Source organism: Nicotiana tabacum, chromosome 15 (assembly GCF_000715075.1).
Source record: "Nicotiana tabacum cultivar K326 chromosome 15, ASM71507v2, whole genome shotgun sequence".
Lineage (NCBI taxonomy): Eukaryota > Viridiplantae > Streptophyta > Magnoliopsida > Solanales > Solanaceae > Nicotiana > Nicotiana tabacum.
Window position 1 is genome coordinate 124143336 of NC_134094.1, and position 20143 is coordinate 124163478.

At 39.7% G+C, this 20143-nt stretch overlaps 1 protein-coding gene across 1 annotated transcript; it reads right to left on the reverse strand.

The window, feature by feature from the left end:
• Nucleotides 1-4522: 4522 nt before the first annotated feature.
• On the reverse strand, nt 4523-7683 carry LOC107805991 (protein CUP-SHAPED COTYLEDON 1-like). Its single transcript, XM_016630109.2, has 3 exons — nt 7496-7683; nt 6140-6405; nt 4523-5277 (listed from the first exon to the last, which is right to left on the reverse strand). The coding sequence occupies exons 1-3, from the start codon at nt 7647-7649 to the stop codon at nt 4732-4734; spliced, it is 966 nt and encodes a 321-aa protein (XP_016485595.1). The 5' UTR covers nt 7650-7683; the 3' UTR covers nt 4523-4731.
• Between the last annotated feature and the right edge of the window lie 12460 nt (nt 7684-20143).

The window sequence follows — 20143 nt, forward strand, 5'->3', positions numbered from 1 at the left end:
AAAAATTTTACATGATTGATTACAAACGTAAAAAATTAAGAACTAAGCTTCCTGATCATCATCATCGCCATCAGAAGCCATGGCTTCAGCTTCAGCTTTGAGCTCTTTGGCCTTTTTTATTTCTTCAGTAAGGTCAAAACCTCGAGCGTGTATCTCCTCGAGGGTCTCCCTCCGAGACCTACATTTAGCAAGTTTGGCAATCCAATGTGCTCGAGTGCCGGCAGTATCCGCCGCCTCTCATGCCTCCATCTGAGCAGCCTAGGCATCTGCTCGATACACGATAATAGACTTATCCGCCAAAATTTTCGACGACTTAACCTCCGCCTTGGCCTCAGCAAGCCAAGCTTCAAGCTCCTCGATCCTCTTAGCTTGAGCCGAACCCTTTTGCTTGACGTTTTGAAGATGAACATCGGCCGATAATAAGTTGGTCAAAATGGTCTCTTTTTTCGCAGCCAGGCGGTCGATAGTCTCCTTCCACCAATTACATTCAACTTTTATTTGATCAACTTCTTCCCGAAGTGACCCGATCTTTTCAACCTTTTGCTGCAGTTGAGACAATGAAGGGTTAACTTACACAGTCAAGTCAAACCCATACTTTAACAGAACGAGGCTCACCTACTTATCGAGTTCGGCCTCTTCTTCACGAGCCTTAGCCAAATTCGCTTGGAGGTCCTTTATAGCCTCGTCCTTTTGGCTGCAAAGAAGCCGCAGGGTGTCTCTCTCCCCCGAGACCTTCTGAAGCTCGACCTCACACTGGCTAAGGTCGACTCGAAACCTACCAATGGCCTGTACAGTAGGGAAAGAACACGAGTCAAGTTTGGAAAAGAACAAAGAAATCAAGTATAGTAAAACCATTACCCGAGTAATGAAACATTGGGCCTCTTCTAGTAGAAGATAAGCGTCTCCAATATCGGAAGCATCATCGACTCCAGTAAAGCAATCCCGAAAGGGATCCCCTATACTAGAGCCTCCACCCATATCGGGGGTCTTCAATTCTCGAGCTTCCTTTAACGCCTCCTCAGAAAAGGTTGGAAGGCAAGGCAAATGACCCACTGTCATAGCCCCAAGGGAATCACTCGGGGCGCTCCGATCAAGAATCGGGATCCCGGGGCCAACCCCGACCGGTACAGCCGCCATCGGCTCAGGAGCTTTGGTGACCCCGATAGCTCTCGCAGATCGGATCACTAGAGCTGAGGCACCACCTTCTTCTTCTTCGTCTTCTTCTTCTTCTCTCAGTCGTTGGACCGAGTCAATCGGAAGAGCAATTGCCTTTCTCCTCACCCTTCGAGTTTTGGGCTTGGGATCCTCAGACCGAGAGGCAGCTTTTCACTTCTTATCTTTCCCCGATTTCGGGACCGGGGACTTGGTTCCTTCTTTACCGCTCAAATGCCTTAAAGCGGCATCCTTGGTTACACCTACATGAAAGGAAATCGGTAACGAATGGAGCATAAAGAACACTTCGAAGGAAACGAGAAGTAAAACCTTACCGTGATTCTTGGCCTCACATCTACCTTTTGCCAAATCACGCCAAGCGCGTTCGACATAAGAGGAGGTCGAGGCTAACTTTCGAACCCAATCCTCGAGGTCGGGCACCGCTTGTGGTATCCAAGAGGCAGCTGTATATCGGAGAAAGACATCAGAAAAAATCGGGAAAAGATACGAAAAGCAACGTCTTATGAGAACCACTTACGGTCGAAATTCCATTCCTCGGGGAATGACATCTTCTCTTCCGGAATAAGGTCACGGGTCCTCACTCGAATATAACGGCCTATCCAACCCCGATCCTTGTCTTCGTCGATGCTTGACATCAAAGCCTTCGATGCCCAACGATGAAGTCTGATTAGTCCTCGAAAGATTTGAGGCCGATACAATCGTATGAGGTGATTCAGGGAAAAATCCAGCCCCTCGGCTTTGATGAAGAAGAAGCGAAGTAGGATTACTATACGCCATAGAGAGGGATGAATTTGACCGAGGGTGACCTGATATCTTTTGCAAAAATCAATGATCACCGGGTCGACGGGACCCAATGTGAATGGATAAGTGTAAACACTTAAAAATCCCTCCACATGGGTGATGACGCTCTCTTCGGGGGATGAATTTGCAACACAACCTCAGAACCCCAGTTGCAGTCTTTCCTAACACCCTCGAGATGACCCTCCGTTATAGAGAACATGTACATCGACACGTGCTCGCATCGACCCGGAATAGATGAAGGATTCTCAACCTTAAAATTGATCTTCAGAGTACACGGGCCGGGAACATAGTCATAGGTGGACGGCTCCACCGGCGCCTTGTCGCCGGACGGCTGTGAAGAAGAAGCTTTCTCTTTCTGATGTACAGTTTTCGAAGTTTTGGCCATTGATATGAGAGGAAGAAAGGCAAAGAAAAGTGAAAAATTGACGACACCAAAACTCTGGTGTAGATGGCTCTGCAAGCGACGAGATAGAGAGAAAAGATAAAAAAATTTGGGGGAGTGAATGTGTAAAAATGGTAAATGTTAGATGGAAGGGTTATTTATAGGCTCGCATCATGACGGTTCAATATCAGAGGTGGCCAACCGCCATCTGACAAGCATTAAATACCTTGAAAGGCTAAATCGATGGGACATCTATCACATACGTCATAATCGATCCCTGTTAAAACGTCAGCTTATAACCCGATCGAACTGTCAAAAATCATATCGATTCTCACCGCATCCTTTGTGAGAAACGAGGGGACTATCTGTATATGGTCAAAATAGATTTCGGCCTTCCTACGTTCGATCGAGTTCAAGTGGTAAGAAGTCGGAGTGGAATTTTGGGAGTGAGCTCCGAAGACAATACTAACGAGCCTCGAGTTCGAAGGCTGCTCGAGGAGTCGGCTCGATAACCTTATCGAGCCCGTGACCGAATCGATCCGCAAGGCATTGCTTCGAGGTTGAAAATGCGCGACGCCCATCTCGAAGGTCGAGCTCGAGCCAAAACCGAAGGGCTCGACCCAGTAATTAGTTCGAGCCAGTATCGAGCTCACAGATAAGAGCTGTTGCAACTGCACCAAGAGAGAGAATCTTAACGGGAATCGAAGAAAAGACAAATCATCATGTGTCCTCCATTATATGCTTTATTTTATTATTTTTTGTAATGACCATCTACTATAAAAGGGGGATCCTTGTAAACTATGGACACACTGAATACACTGGAAAAAAAGAGACCTCCTTGTGCTTGTTTTACTTCGTTTTATTCGTTCTTTCTGATTCATTATTCCCACTGTCATAGTCAAGAATATTCGTATTGCTATCTCTCTATACGATTTGTATCAAAGGGTATCACGTATCCTTAAAACCATACATAAATTCAACGTTATCCGATTTTTCGGGTAAACAAGTATATTTATGATTTTTTTAAAAATGAGATAAAATTTAAATAGTGGCTTAAAATGGGGCATATAGTGAAATTCTCTATTACATTGGTAAAACTACGATTGGAAAAATTAAAGGGCTAAGCGCACCACTAGCCACTTTTAGGGCAGTTGTTAATTGAAACATAATTTGCATTGTAATGTATTAATGAATTTAAAAAATAGCCATAACTTGGCTATTTTGTATGAGATTTAAATAATCAATGTAATTTAATATGTAATACTCTCTCCGTTCCAATTTATGTGAACCAGTTTGATTGGGCACGAAGTTTAAGAAAAAATTAAGACTTTTAGAATTTGTGGTCCTAAACAAGTCAAAAGGGGTCCAGAGTATTTGTGTGGTTATAAAAGTTTTCTATTAAGGGTAGAATTATAAATTTAAGCTAAATTATTTTCAAATTTAGAAAGGGATCATTCTTTTTGGAACGGATCAAAAAGAAAATATGTTCACATAAACCGGAACAAAGGGAGGAACAAATTAATTACATACCATGGATTTTACCAAATTACGGGTTACTACATATCGATAGACATACTTGTAATTACTTGATAGTCTCATATAATTGAGGCTCTTTGAGAGTTAATGCCGACTTTTTTCTCATGTTGGAGTTATTTAGCACTCCAACAACAACAACAAAAACAACCCAGTATAATCCACTAGTAGGTATGTGGAGAGTAGTGTGTATGCAGACCTTACCCCTACCCTGGGGTAGATAGACTGTTTATGATAGACCCTCAGCTCCATCCCTCAAAGAACTTCCCACCTTGCTCTTGGGGTGACTCGAACTCACAACCTAAGTGGAGGGTGCTTACCACTAACACTCCCTCTGTCTCAATTTGTGTGTCATGTTTTTTTACTTTTTCTAATAAAGAATGTTATATTTCCTAATTTAAAAATAGTTTAACTTTAAATTTCTTATTTTATCCTCAATAAGATAATTATAGCCACACAAATATTTATGAATTGCTTTATACTACAAGTTTCAAAATCTTTCATCTTTTTTAAATTTCCTACCCAATCAAACACCACCCCACCAATTGCAAATGCATATGTGGAAGCTTGATGATTGTGAAAAAAAGACAAAGTACTAGACTAGTGATTTTCGCATGTCAATCAAAGACTAAATGAACATAAATTTACCACGTTTTTGGGCTTATTTATGTCTTATACACTTTTTCCATATGGAATTGCTGCAACATATACAGTAAATATATCTAAAAGCATTAATTCCATCAAATAGTCTTGGTTGGTTCCAACTCCTTCCCTTTACAAAGCTGTAGTTAGTTGTGACTACTAAAGACTAACGTACGTACGTAGTTACGTTCCTCTGCTCTTCACCAAATATTGGAGTCCAATTTGTAAGGTTGCTCCTGTGTCTGTTGCTGCTGGACAGAATTATCAAATACCATAGATGAAGAAGGTATTGCCCCAATATTAGCAACAAAATTAGAACTAAAATGATTATCGTTTGCAAACTGAGAAATATTCCCTTGTATAGGTGGCATAAATGAGTAATCATTAGTAGTAGTTGTAGCTTCTCTTGGTTGATATCCCCTTAACTGTAATGCCCTAAAAAGCAAAGAATTTACTGATGAAAGATTAGAGCTGTTTAACAAGCTAGAAGCCAAGTTCATGTTCAAGTTCATATTCATGTTCTCATTGTTGTAATTGTGCAAGGAAATATTATTGCTGATCATCCCAATTGACGGAGTGGCTAGGCAGTTGTAATTAATTGGTAACTCAATATCTCCAAGCTCATTTGTAATTATTGTGTTAGTGTCACAATTAGGAGACTCTAGGGATTGTGGGGAAGATGATGTTGGCTGTGGTTTCTTCACAGTTGAGCTCTTTTGGAACACCCTACATACTACCCATTCCTCCTGAAAGCAAGAAAAAAGAAAGTGTGATTCAATGTACGTAGTAAAATTTAAGTTATATACACCGTCAGAATAAACACATTTAACAATGCTAGTATAAATGATAAATCCAGAAAAATAGAGTGGCCATCCTCTATCAGTCTCATGGTGTACTAGATCTATTCCTTTCTTCTAGAGGTGCTAAGTTAAGACGACTTAATTATGGCTCCCTTCAATTTAGCATATTAGTTGTTTTGTTCCAAAATATTTTACATTTTAGAACAACAAAATGCCATTTTTTAAGTAATTAAATTCTTATCATTCCATTTAGCAGAGTGTTAATTAAGCAGAATATAAGAAAAGAATAAGGATAGTTTAGACAAAAATGTTGTGATTAAGAATATTAAATGTCTTTACACAAAATATATATGGATAGGACGTAGTTGTATTTTGCTTTCTTAGTAATTTACTCTCTCTGGTGACACACTTTCAATATTAGTTTGTTTCGGAAAGAATATCACCTTTCACTTATTGAAAATTATTTAATTTTTTTTATCCCAGATTATTCTTAATGACATGACTTGTTGAGAGCCTCACCACCTCTTATGTAAAATAAAATAACATATGAAACTATTACCACCATTTATTTAAAAGAATACTTTTAGTAGTTTGAAGGAGAGCCTTGGCTGATAAAGTTATTGTCATATGACCAGGAGGTCACGGGTCAAGACATGAAAAAAGCCTCTTACAGAAATACGCATAGCAGAAGTTTAGTGCACCGAATTTTTTTTTTTTTTTTTGTTGTTGTTTGTATACATTTGACTTACATGTAACAAGCAGTCAAATTTCCGTTATATAAACTGAATCAGAGGGAGTACTAGATTACCTTAGAAGGTTTGAAACCAAGTCTTGTTTCAAGTCTATATTCATGTATAACCCAATTGGTTTTCTCACCCTTAGGAGCTCTTCCTCTATAGAAAACTAGGGTTTTCTTCATCCCAACAAGAACTCCTCCACGAAAAATCTCCTTGTCTTTGCCTGTCGTTTTCCAGTAGCCAGCTTCTGTAGCTCTGTTTGTGCGAAGGCCAGTGGGGTACTTCCGATCTTTAAGACTAAAGAAATACCATTCCTTTTCTCCCATTGAAGCTTTAGCTGTACAATTCAATATAACAATATAATGTCAATATTTCATTATCTTTATAGCCAGCTAGGCTTTGTTGCACGGATTCTCCAGAGATATTATAGCTCACAATATTTTTAGAAAGTCCGAGCAACATAACAGTTTACGTTATTACTTCGAATTTTCATGCAGCAGCATCTTTGTTTCTTTTTTAGTTTATTAGTTTTCTTGACATAGTGGTTGCTATTTGTTGAGCTTATTTAGATAGAAAGAATTTCCGTTCATTTTATTCTCCTTGATCTCCACTTTGACACGCCATGTTTGTCAACATAGATTATAAAAAAATGCTACTAGTAAACAAGTTTTAAGCTGCAATATTGATAAAAAAAAATATCCAGAGAGCTTTTGCAAAAGAAGAATGTCATTTTCTGTTTGTTTGATAGGTAAATAAGCATTCTTACATGCAGGTATAATCTCAGACGCAATCTTTGCCTACTATTTAACTATATTTAGGGTAAACTGCATTTTTTCTTGGAAAAAGAAAAAGAATGAAAGAAGATTAACAGAAGCAAGAAATTTATCTCATTTTTGTTCTCCCTTGGTTTTCTTCTCGTGTCAAAAGGAAAACATAGAAAATCTCGATCCACCCCATGAGTGCTTATCAAATTTGAATTTCCCAAACTACACGGTATATATATTATGCTTTTAAATACATTAATCCACAGTAAGATCTGGATCTACATCGCTTTAGAAAAATCAATAGGTAAAAACTAAAAGCAAATGCTGCAGGAATCAACTAATTAAGTGTATCATCATGCTAGATGCTACAATATTATATAAGCCGACTTTACAAATAATTCAGATTTGTATGACCTAATTAAAGCAATATTTGAACCCCTCTGACTACTTCATTAGAATTTTTTCCCATCTCAAATGGATTCAACAGTGTATATATAAAGAAAAAATTCATTTTACTATTTGCATAGTAATAAGCTTTTAACAGTTGAACCCGTTTCCTTCTTCTAGCTCCGCCACTGCTTCTATGTTGTTTGTTGACTGTGGTTGAAGAGAAAGAAAGAAGTAAATGATCAAAGAGAAGGATGCAAAAGAAAATATAGTTACCAGGGAGATCCCAAGGCTCGCATTTGTTGAGATCAACATCAGCAATAGCTCTAGCAGTGAAACTGAAATCAGAAACTTTGTTAGTGAGATAAAAAGTGATGAGTTCTTCATCTGTGGGATGGAACCTGAAACCTGGAGGAAGCTTTTCTTCCATTTTGGGATAGAAACTTTGTTTAAATTTGTGAGGAAATTAATTAAAGTACGGATACAAAGAGGATGCTTATTATATATGGTGTTAAGCTGCGTTATTTCCTATGCACCATACTTCAGGAAGAAGCTAAGCGGCCAATTCCTCAGTCTTTTTTTAATCTTTATATATAATTAATTATTACAGCTACCGTATTGACAAAGATAGTGTATATATGAGGCAGATTTAGATTTTCATTTGTCGGGGTGTTTATTATTATTATTATTATTATAATGCCACTGGATAAAGTGAGCTAGCTACTGCTCACTTATACCCTCTAATTAAAATGACACATTCACTAGGGTTTAGGTTCATATATTACATAATCCTATGAACTTAAAAGGTTCTTCTTAGTCATCATAGGAGTATTAAGAATTTAAGGTCTTTAACATATATCCTCTAGGGTCTAGTAATAAACCATTATTGTTAACCTTTGGTAAAACTTAAAAATCAAGTGGAAGTAGTTAAAGTTTTCCATAACGTGGCAGTATATATATATATATATATATATACACTAGTGGCAAATAAATAATTAGGGAAGAAAATGAAATTGGAAATTAGGGTTACACCTGATGCCCGATATTCTTTCAGTTGCATGTTCAACTACCTTACACCAATTTCTACCCACCGCAAAAAGTCTGTCTAACCTTCACACTGCTCCAATGAGAACCCAAATTAAACTCCCTTTCGTCATCTACAATATTCTATTGACACTTGTTTTTTCCTTTTCCTTTAGCCCCAACTCTGAGAATTTATTCACAAAAAATGTTTATATCAAAATCACATTAATTTATGTATCATGACTAAAGTGGTAGATTGAACTGATGATCGATACATGTTATTTTTGTTTCAATTTATGTGATATTTTATCTTTGATTATCTGTTAAAAAATACTATATATTCAGTATTTGAAAAGAGTTTATTACAAATTTTTTATTTTGTAGACACAGAAATGTAATGGGATGTTAAAATCATAAGTTCCAGAAGTACTCATTTTTTATTTTAAATTCTGTGTTTCGTCAAATGTCGTTACATTAAATAAAGTGGAAGAATATTAAAGAACCATAATTAGTGCATAAAAGTGCATATGAAAGCCACATATCATATATATGTTTGCTAGTTTGATGTAAAGATCGTGTCATAGTCTAGACCTAGCTAGCTGCCAAGATATTGTTCGTTTTGGCTAATTCCTTTGAGACAGCTCAAGGGCAGTTTTATTCCCTTGAGGTTTGACCGGCAAGACGGTTCAACAATTGAATCCTGAACTCGCCTTTATATGACTTTAACATTCTCTTCCCAAAAATTCCTCAGCAAATCCCAAACTAGCCCTCATATGGCTTTAACCTTCTCCCATTCTGATTGTGAAATTTATCTAAAATAAGTTTTACAGCTACGAACTCCATTTCGAGTTCATCCACTAATTAATTAACAACCCACGGGTGTTGCATATCAATGACAATTTTCTATATCAAAATAACGAAAGAGAACATTTGAAAAAAATTTAGACAAATGCGCTTATTTTGAATCTGGATATTGAAATAATATCTATTTGAGGAGACACAATTACATGTTTCCTGGGTATAACTTCTCAATCCTTTTCTATCTTTTGATATTGGCCAGAGTTTACTAGGCAGAGTGGTTAAATTCCTCAACCAACCATATGACTGTCTATATCTCCTATATTTCTGAGTCTTAATCTCAAAGCAATTCCTTAGTTTAACTTTATGTATATCTCTCTTTTCTCCCATTTGATTTGGTCTTTTGCATCTTCATGTTTTTTCTATCCTAACAAAGAATTCGTTCGTACTTCAAATACTGGCTCTTTAGCTTTCTAGAAAGGGCCTCTCCCCCCAATACCACACGTGCGCACAAAAAAATACAGAAATCAAAATTATATTAATAAATCTTAATTAGTTTTGGACAGCGTCTAACTTCTTTACACTTGCAATGTAAAGGAACTTTTACAGTACTATTAAGTTGACCACCAGCCAATGACTACTTGTAATTGTCCATAACTTGAAAAATAAGATATGTTACCTAGCTACTAGAATAAGTTAAAATACAAAATTTTTATACTCCTTTCGTTTCAAGTTATGTGAACTTATTTTATTTTTAGTCCGTGCAAAAAAGAATGATCAATTTTCATATTTGTAAATAATTTACCTTTATGCAATGATTTATAACCACACAAAATATATGCGCTTATTTTTTATTTTTTTTATTAAAACCATCCACCCAGGCTTTCACCTCCCGTGGTGGAGGGGGGTTTGGCATTGGCCCCAACCTTGTCTATTAAATCTCAAAAGTTAATACAACAAGAGGGGGACATAAAAATCTTCTCTTATTTCTTAAACTTTGTGTTCAGTCAAATGCGTTCACATAAATTGAAACGGATGGAGTACTATACACGTGTGGATAATGTAAATCGTTTTCGAACATGTCGTTAGAAGTGATCGTGGAATCGGCCATAAAACAGAACTTATAATAGATTGAGGTGACAAACATCACATAATTTTGAATGTGTCTATATATATATATATATATATATATATATATATATATATATATATATATATATATATATAACATATGTTAGTCATGGTGGTTGTGACTCTAGCAGCTGCCTTAATATCTTTCATTTTGCTTAAAAAAAAAATTAATTTGCAAATAAATGGTGTGCGGTGTGCGTGTTGGTACGTGAGTTTGCATGTAAGGAAATAAATTTCGAATAACTTGTTAATGGTTTGTCAATGGTGATTCTGCCATGGAAGCACTGGGCAGTATGTACCTACACATAAGTCTGATATATTAGCACGTCGATCGATTTGCCTAGGAAAATCATGTTGCAGATTAACAACATGATAATTGTATACGGGTAAAACTGAGCTTGATTCTTGATCGAGCATCTGGAACAATAGACCAGGCTCAAATCATGTATTAGAGATCGAAGTTACAGTTGAAACCGAGCTCAATATTGAAGTTCAATTTCGACAAGACCATCATATTTGCCCTCGAGTTTACAGAAAGCACCATCGATCCTTCTTTTAACGGCCTCAGAGAAAATAGTAGCTTATATGCCGTGGGAGGGTTACAATTCTGAAGATGCAATACTTATTAGCGAGCGTTTGGTATATGAAGATATTTATACTTCTTTTCACATACGGAAATATGAAATTCAGACTCATGTGATTTCGCCAACTCATCTGACAAGGATTCTTGATTCTCGCCATTAACCAATCATTATGACAGAAATTACAAGATTAAGTAAAAAAGGGGCCAACGGTCTACAAAATCAAGGACTTATGTTTTTTATAAAATAATGTCTTAAAAGGAAGATCTCCCCCTGTATATAAGGGGGACTTTATAATTCATAGGGACACATTGTAACATACTTGAAAGAACTACATACTATTTTTTCTAGTTTTGTTCATATTATTCTGGTTTCAATAATATCACGTCTAAATTCGAAGGAGGTTAACCTCGCGAGACTTAAGTTGTCTAATCTGCATAGTTTGCATTTATTGTTCTATTTATTCTTTCATATTAAGTCTGATTTCTCACTTTGTATCAAATAAGATCACATATCCTTGTAACCGCGTATAAATTCAATTGTTATCCGATTTTTTGGATAAACAGTTTGGCGCCCACCGCGGGGCCAAGGATAATAGTGGTTATTTGATACAAATCTTCATAACACACACTACTTTACACTTACTCTTTGAAGTATCTTTGATTTCAGGCCAAAATGACAAACTCTGTATTAGCACCTCCACATATCGACAATGAGGCTGGTCATCAAGGTGAGAATAACAATATGGCGCCCGCTAATGTAGGGCCACCCGCTGATGCCGTTGGAATTCAGACTGCAGATCCAATTGATGTAAATTCACATGTGGTCATCGACGCGAACTTGCGTACCGATCCTGAAAATTGCGTATGTGGTGGAGCTTGATCTGCAGCTCGTAACACAAAAAATATTGAAGAAGACGGGATTAGCCTACACATGATCTTCGAAATGCTGCAAGCTCAACATGTGGCGATAGCTCAGTTGCAGAGCCAAACCCAGACACCGAGCAGGGTTGAACCCGATCCACCCCAAGAAGTCACCCGCTGAACGAAACCGGTTGTGGTAAGGTCGAATGAACAAGAGTCAGGGACTAACCCCGAAATTATAAAAATGCTTGAGGAGCTGACAAAGCGGATAGAGTCAGGGGAAAAGAATATCGAAGCGAATGATAAAAAGTTTGAAACCTATAATTCTAGGGTAGATCAAATCCCAGGAGCAACCCCGATATTGAAGGGACTGGATTCCAAGAAGTTTGTGCAAAAATATTTTTCTTCGAGCGCGACGCCAAAACCGATCCCCAAGAAATTTTGTATGCCCGAAATACCTAAGTACAACGGAACGACTGATCCAAACGAGCATGTAACCTCTTATACATGTTCCATCAAAGGGAACGACTTAGAAGACGACGAAATCGAGTCTAATTTGCTGAAAATATTTGGGGAGACCCTGTCGAAGGGAGCCATGATATGGTATCACAACTTACCTCCTAATTATATTGACTCATTTGTTATGCTTGCAGACTCTTTCATAAAAGCACATGCCGGTGCCATCAAGGTCAACACCAGAAAATCAGACATTTTCAAAGTCAAACAGAAAGAGAACGATATGCTCAGGGAGTTTGTGTCCCGTTTTCAAATGGAATGAATGGATCTGCCGCCGGTCACCGATGATTGGGCTATTCAGGCTTTCACTCAGGGACTCAATATTCGAAGCTCGATGGCTTCGCAGAAATTAAAGCAAAGCCTGATAGAATACCTTGCCGTTACCTAGACCGATGTACACAATCAGTATCAATTGAAAATTAGAGTTGAAGATGATCAAATTAGGGCACCTTCGAAGTCTATATATCCCGCCTGGATTCTCGTAGAGCCAAGAGGGACATCAATCGTGAACCAAGATCAAACGAGGATCGATATCAGCCCTATAATGGAGATCGAAGAAGTTGTGGGTCGGGGCGGAACCCAGTAAGAAACCATAGGAGGAGTGATCAAGGTCGAAGCAACCGGGGACTCATGACCAAAGATAGCTTCGACAGGTCCATCGGGCCTAAAGAAGCACCGAGGCGATCAGAATACAACTTTAATATCGATGTTGCCGCCATCGTATATGCTATCAGGTGCATCAGTGATACCAAATGGCCTCGACCTTTACAATCCGATCCAGCTCAAAGGGACCCTAACCAGATGTGCAAATATCATGGCACTCACAGTCATAGAACGGAAGATTGTCGACAACTGAGAGAAGAAGTAGCCCGTTTATTCAAAAATGGGCACCTTCGAGAATTCTTGAGCGACCGAGCCAAGAACCACTTTATAAATAGGGTTTCTAACAAACAGACAGGACAAGAAGATACCGAACCTCAACACGTCATAAATATGATCATCGGTGGAGTCGACATCCCACAAGGGCCAATGTTAAAGCGCACAAGAATCTCCGTCACTAGGGAGAAACGAACTCGAGACTACATACCTGAATGAGCCTTATCCTTCAGTGACGAGGGCGCGAAAGGGATCATACAACCTCACAATGATGCACTGGTAATATATGTACTAGTAAATAAAACTAGAATCAAACGTGTGTTAATTGATTCAGGTACCTCGGCCAACATTATTCGATCGAAGGTCGTAGAACAGCTTGGTCTACAAGACAGGATCGTGCCAGTAGTCCAAGTCCTAAACGAGTTCAACATGGCATGTGAAACCACCAAAGGAGAGATAACATTACCGTTCAATACCGCCAGAATCGTACGAGAGGCCAAGTTTTATGTAATCGAGGGGGACATGAGGTACAACACCCATCTCAAAAGGCCGTGGATCCACCAAATGAGGGAAATACCCTCAACTCTTCACCAAGTGTTAAAATTCCCAGTCCCAGGAGGGATCAAGACAATCTACGGGAAACAACTGGCCGCAAAAGAGATGTTTGCCATCAAAGAAGTGGTTTCGATATCAACGCTCACAACACCGAAGGAGCCGAATTCTGGTGCCGCCTATAGGCCAAATAGCAATTATTGATTCCGGTAACGATCCAATCAGATAGGCAAAAGACCTACAAAGACGATGATTATGGGGTTCCCCGATCTTTTATAATCCCCGATGACTCCGACGCAACCAAATCGACAGTCGAAGAGCTGGAACAAGTTGTATTAATCGAGCATTTGCCCAATCTAAAGGTATACCTGGGCACATGACTAACTACCGAGCTAAGGAAAAAATATATTCAATTTCTTATAGTTAACATAAAGTGTTTTGATTGGTCCCATCTTGATATGACATAGATCCCACCAGAAATAACCACTCACAGACTAAGCATAGACCCAAAAATTAATCCGGTCAAGCAGAAGAGGAGGCCCCAGTCCGAAGTCAAACATGCTTTCATCAAGGATGAGGTATCTAAACTCCTAAAAAGAGAGTCCATTCGAGAGGCTAAATACTCAGATTGGTTAGCAAACGTAGTGGTAATCCCTAAAAAAAAGAATAAACTGAGAATATGTGTAGATTACAAAGATTTGAATAAAGCATGCCCCAAAGACTCTTTTCCTTTGCCCAACAACGATCGTATGATCGATTCCACGACCGGCCACGAGATCCTCATTTTTCTCAATGCCTATTCCGGGTACAACCAAATATGGATGGACCCGGGTGATCAGGAAAAAACCTCCTTCATCACCAAAAATGACATATACTGTTATAATGTAATGCCGTTTGGATTAAAAAATTCCGGTGCCACATACTAACGCGTAGTAAATCGGATGTTCGAAGAACAATTAGGAAAATTGATGGAAGTTTACATTGACGATATGTTGGTTAAATCCCTGCAAGCAGAGGACCATTTAAAGCATTTGCAAGAAACCTTTAGTATATTGAAGAAGTACAACATGAAGCTGAATCCAGAAAAATGTACGTTCGGAGTTGGATGGGGTAAATTCCTCAGGTTCATGGTATCCAATTGAGGAATCGAGATCAACCCCGATAAGATCAAAGTCATAGAGGATATCATGGTTGTAGACAAAGTAAAGGTCGTGCAAAGGCTAACCGGGCACATAGCCGCTCTAGGATGATTTATTTCGAGGTCGTCCGACAAGAGCCATCGATTTTTCGCACTACTGAAAAAGAAGAATAACTTCTCATGGATCCCGGAATGTCAACGAGCTCTGGAGGAGCGCAAAAGCTACTTATCGAGCCCATCGCTGCTTCACACAACAAAGACAAATGAACAATTATATTTGTACTTAGCCGTCTCAAAGGTAACGGTAAGTGGAGTCTTAGTTCGGGAAGAACAAAGTACGCAAATTCCAATTTATTAAGTTAGCAGGACCTTAGGTGAGGCTGAAACTAGGTACCCTCACCTAGAAAACTGGCGCTCGCTTTGCTAAGTGCCTCTAGGAAGCTTAAACCATACTTTCAATGTCACCCCATATGTGTTGTAACTACTTACCCGTTAAGGAATATCATGCATAAGCTCGAAATCTTGGGACGATTGGCCAAATGGGCCGTGGAAATAAGTAGGTACGATATTGAGTACCGACCTCGAACCACCATTAAGTCCCAAATTTTGGCAGACTTCGTGACCAACTTCACGCCGACCCTAATACCCAAGATCGAAAGAGAGTTATTGGTAAACTCAAGGACTTCTTCGGGTATTTGGACCCTCTTTATAGATGGGGCCTCGAATTCAAAAAGATCTGGAATTGGTATCATACTAAAGCCACCGACGTGTAATATTTTTAGACAATCTATTAAGACTGTGAAATTGACTAACAACGAGGACGAATATGAGCCCATGATTGCAGGCCTTGAGTTAGCCAAAAGCTTGGGGCAGAGGTGATTGAAACCAAGTGCGACTCCCTCCTTGTGATAAACCAAGTTAATGGAGCATTCGAGGTCAGGGAAGAACGAATGCAGAGATACTTGGACAAGTTATAGGTGACATTACATCGGTTCAAAGAGTGGACTTTGCAACATGTACCTTGGGATCAAAGTAGCGAAGTCGATGCCCTCGTTAACTTGGGATCGTCGGTCGAATACGACGAGTTTAAATCAGGGGAGGTAGTACAACTTATGAGATCGGTGGTGGAAAAATGCCACGCCGAGATCAACTCGACGAGAATAACTTGGGACTGGAGGAACAAGTACGTGGAATATATCAGGACCGGAAAGCTGCCCTCGGACCCTAAAGAATCGAGGGCCCTGCGTAAAAAGGCAACCCGATTTAGCCTATCCGAAGACAGAACCCTGTTCATAAGATCATTCGACGGCCCAATTGCAATATGTCTAGGTCCAGGAGATACTGAGTACATTTTGAGGGAAATCCACGAAGGTACCTGTGGAAATCATTCAGGCGCCGAATCACTGGTTCGCAAAGTAATCAGGGTTGGATATTACTGGATCGATATGGAAAAAGATGCAAGGGAATTCGTCCAAAAATGTGATGGATGTAAAAGATACGCTCTGATGATTCATCAACCGGGGGAGCTACTGCATTCAGTTTTGTCTCCATGGCCATTCATGAAGTGGGGAATAGACATCATCGGCCCTCTAACATGTGCACAGGGTAAGGATCAATTTATTTTATTTATGTCTGACTATTTTTTTAAGTGGGTTGAAGCGCAGGCATACGAGAAGGTTAGGGAAAAAGAAGTCATTGACTTCATTTTGGATCACATAATATGCCGCTTCGGAATGCCATCCGAAATTGTGTGTGACAACGGGAAACAATTTATCGGTAGTAAAGTGACCAAGTTTCTCGAAGATCATAAGATCAAAAGAATCTTATCGACACCTTATCACCCTGGAGGGAACGGATAAGCCGAATTGACCAGCAAAACCATAATCCAAAACCTAAAGAAAAGGTTAACCGACGGGAAAGGGAAATGGAAGAAGATCCTGCCCGAAGTCCTTTGGGCATACCGCTCGACTGCAAAGTCCAGTACGAGGGTTACGCCGTTCTTATTTGTTTATGGAACCGAAGGCCTAATACCGGTTGAAGTCGGGGAGCCAAGTATCAGATTTCGATGTCCAACAAAGGAATCAAATGACGAGGCCATGAATATGAGCCTGGAGCTATTGGACGAAAGGCGTGAAGCCGCCATTGTTCGATTGGCTTCCCAGAAGCAACTGATCGAGAGGTATTACAATCGAAGGCCCAACATTCGATACTTTAACGTCGGGGATTTGGTACTAAGAAAAGTTACGCTAAGTACCCGAAACCCGATAGAAGGGAAATTAGGCCCGAACTAGGAAGGATCGTACCAAATTATCAAAATCATCGGAAAAGGGATCCTACATGTTTGGAATAATGAACGACAAGCAATTACCGAATAACTAGAATATATCTCACTTAAAACGATATTATTGCTAATGTATGACCCCAATTCTTTATTTTATTTTTCTTTTTTACCTGTCAAATTGACACTTGCAGGCAACTTACAAAGGATGATACGAGATCCTAGGTTTGAGAGCAAGCGTTGCACTCTTTTTCTCTTGAACCGGTTTTGTCCCAAATAGGTTTTCCGGCAAGGTTTTTAACAAGACAAGAAGTAATCGTGCTAACTTAGAATCAAAGGCGGGCTACAAACCGGTAACAATGATCATGACATCATTCAAGGCCTCTCATCGGTCAACCTCGAACACTGCGAAGGCAATATCATCGGATATCAGATTTAATAAGGCATTTCGAATTCGTGATTGAAGGGCCTCGATCAACAAGATTTATTGTAAGGGCCAACCGATCAAATCAACCGTGCCCGCTCAAATCACTAGAGCCCTGGTACAAAACTTGTATTCATGCACAACTATTATGCATAGGAATAAAAAATGAGACTCTTCTCTGCATATAAACATCCCGTCTTCAAAAACGTCACTTGCATTTTTCAAGGAATTTCCTACACCTGATCCCCTAAAGATATCAAGCCCAAGGGCCAGCTTAATCCGAGTTCGAACATTCACTTCACTCGTAGACTGTAGGCATTGCCTAAATTAAAAGGCTAAGGCCATTCCGAGTTAATAAAACTCAAGGGCATGAAGCTTATTTGGCATTGCTCGAATTTAAAGGCCTTCCATTCCGAGTTAATAAAACTCGAGGGCATGAAGCTTATTTGGCATAGCCCAAATTTAAAGGCTAAGGCCATTCCGAGATAATAAAACTCGAGGGCATGAAGCTTATTTGGCATTGCCCGAATTTAAAGGCTAAGGCCATTACGAGTTAATAAAACTCGAGGGCATGAAGCTTATTTGGCATTGCCCGAATTTAAAGGCTAAGGCCATTCCGAGTTAATAAAACTCGAGGGCATGAAGCTTATTTGGCATTACCCGAATTTAAAGGCTAAGGCCATTCTGAGTTAAAATAGCTCGAGGGCATAAAAGCTTATTTGGCATTGCTCGAATCTAAAGACTAAGGCCGTTCTGAGTTAAAAACACCCGAGGGCATAAAAGCTTATTTGGTAGTGCCCGAACTAAAAGGGATACGGCCATACTAATATGGATCGGGGACTGTCGATCGATGCCGAGCTTAAGGGAAATCTCAATCCGAGTTCGAACATTCACTCGGAGACTAGGCATCGAGCCTAAAAGCAAATTGTCGATCGATGCTAAGCCTAAGGACAATCTCAATCCGAGTTCGAATATTCACTCGGGGACTAGGCATCGAGCCTAAAAGAAATCTTAAATCCGAGTTCGAACATTCACTCGGGGACTGCCGTAAAGGCAAGGTTTGTTCGAACCTTCAAACATAACCTAACCATTGCATGCTAAGGCATTTCTACCTTTACAAACACAAATAGAAAATCAAAGGAAAAGTTCAAAAAGCCATAGAAGGTAAAATTACATACATACATACATACATATATATATATATATATACATACATACATATATATATATATATATATATTAAAATTTATTTACAAGGGTTGAATAGCGCCGATGCTTGTTTTCTACAAAGGCCGAACGACCTCAACAAAAAACTAGTACAAAAGATGAAAAATGGCCTAAATCTCATTGGGGGCTACGTCGTTGCCTACGGGTTCTTCGTCACCGTCAGACTCACCCGACTCTTCAGACGCCTCGAAATCCTCCCCGAGAAAGGTTATCTTCCGGGAATTGGCTTCGTATATCTTGGCGTTCTTGATTTCGGTCTATATGTCAAAGTTCTGAGCATGGACCCTCTCGGGGGTGTCCCTTCGAGATTACCACCTCGCATGCTTCACCGTGTTTTTTGCCTGCTCTTGGATAGCCTCGACATAAACCTTTAACTATGCCACCTTTTTATCGGCCTCGGTCTTGGCTGTGACGACCTCTAACTTGGTAGCCTCGAGCTCCTTAAATAGATTTTCTTGACCATAAACGTCCAAGTTCAGCTGAGATTTGTGTCCCTCAGCCGTTTTAACTTGCACTAAATTCTTCTCCTTTGTATCGTAAAGCTGAGCCTCAGCTGAATCTAACTGTGCCTGGGCAGTTTCTTTCTCCGAGGCCAGGCGGTCCATATTATTCTTCCATTTTTTGGTCTCGGCTTTGACCGCATCCACCTTACCTCAGAGTTCCTCGATCACGTCAAGTTTATTCTGAAACTGCGAGTTCATATTGTTAGCTACTGAGTCTGACTCATCATCACTAACTCTAAAAGCTCTCCTTACCTGTTCGACCAGTTCGGTATGTTCTCTACGAGCCACTTCTAGCACAGCTTGGGATTTTTCACTAAGGAGCTTATAAGCGTCCCTCTTTTCAACAAGCTCCCGAACCTCGACCTCGTAACACTTTGACTCCTCCAGGTATCGAATAAAGGCCTCATGATGAATCACCGAGGCCTGCAAACACAAAGAAAAATATTATGATTATTCATGATTAAAGCTAAATACATAATGAAGTGACATTAGAAATTACCCGATTCAACACCTTTTGAGCTTCGTTGAATAGGCAGGGCACCTCTACCTCGTTTATTTTGGTTTGATCCTCTTTGGTCACCAAGCACCGAAGGTAACTGACAATCCCTACCGAGGAATAAAGAAATTGGGCATGCTTCGGGATGGACATATAAATTGCCCGTCTCCGAGTAGGATCAACACTCGGGGCTGGGAACTGATTCACTAATTTGGGGCTCGAAGAGGACCCGCCGACTCCCAGGGACGATGTCTTTTTTGGTACCGGCAAGTCGCCCAACCCAGTAACATCATCTGAGGCGGTATAATCCAAGCCATCAAAGAAGTGGTGAAGAGAATCTACTGCTCCTTGGGCCCCTTCGCCGAGGTTACCTTTCAGCGTCTGGGACTCATTTATCATTGAATGGGTAAACGAAGTCGACCTAGAGAGGTCGATCACCCTAACGAGCGCAAAACACACACTTAAATTATGCTCGCTAGTCAAAGATAGTATAGTATAATTATCGTCTCCATATGGAT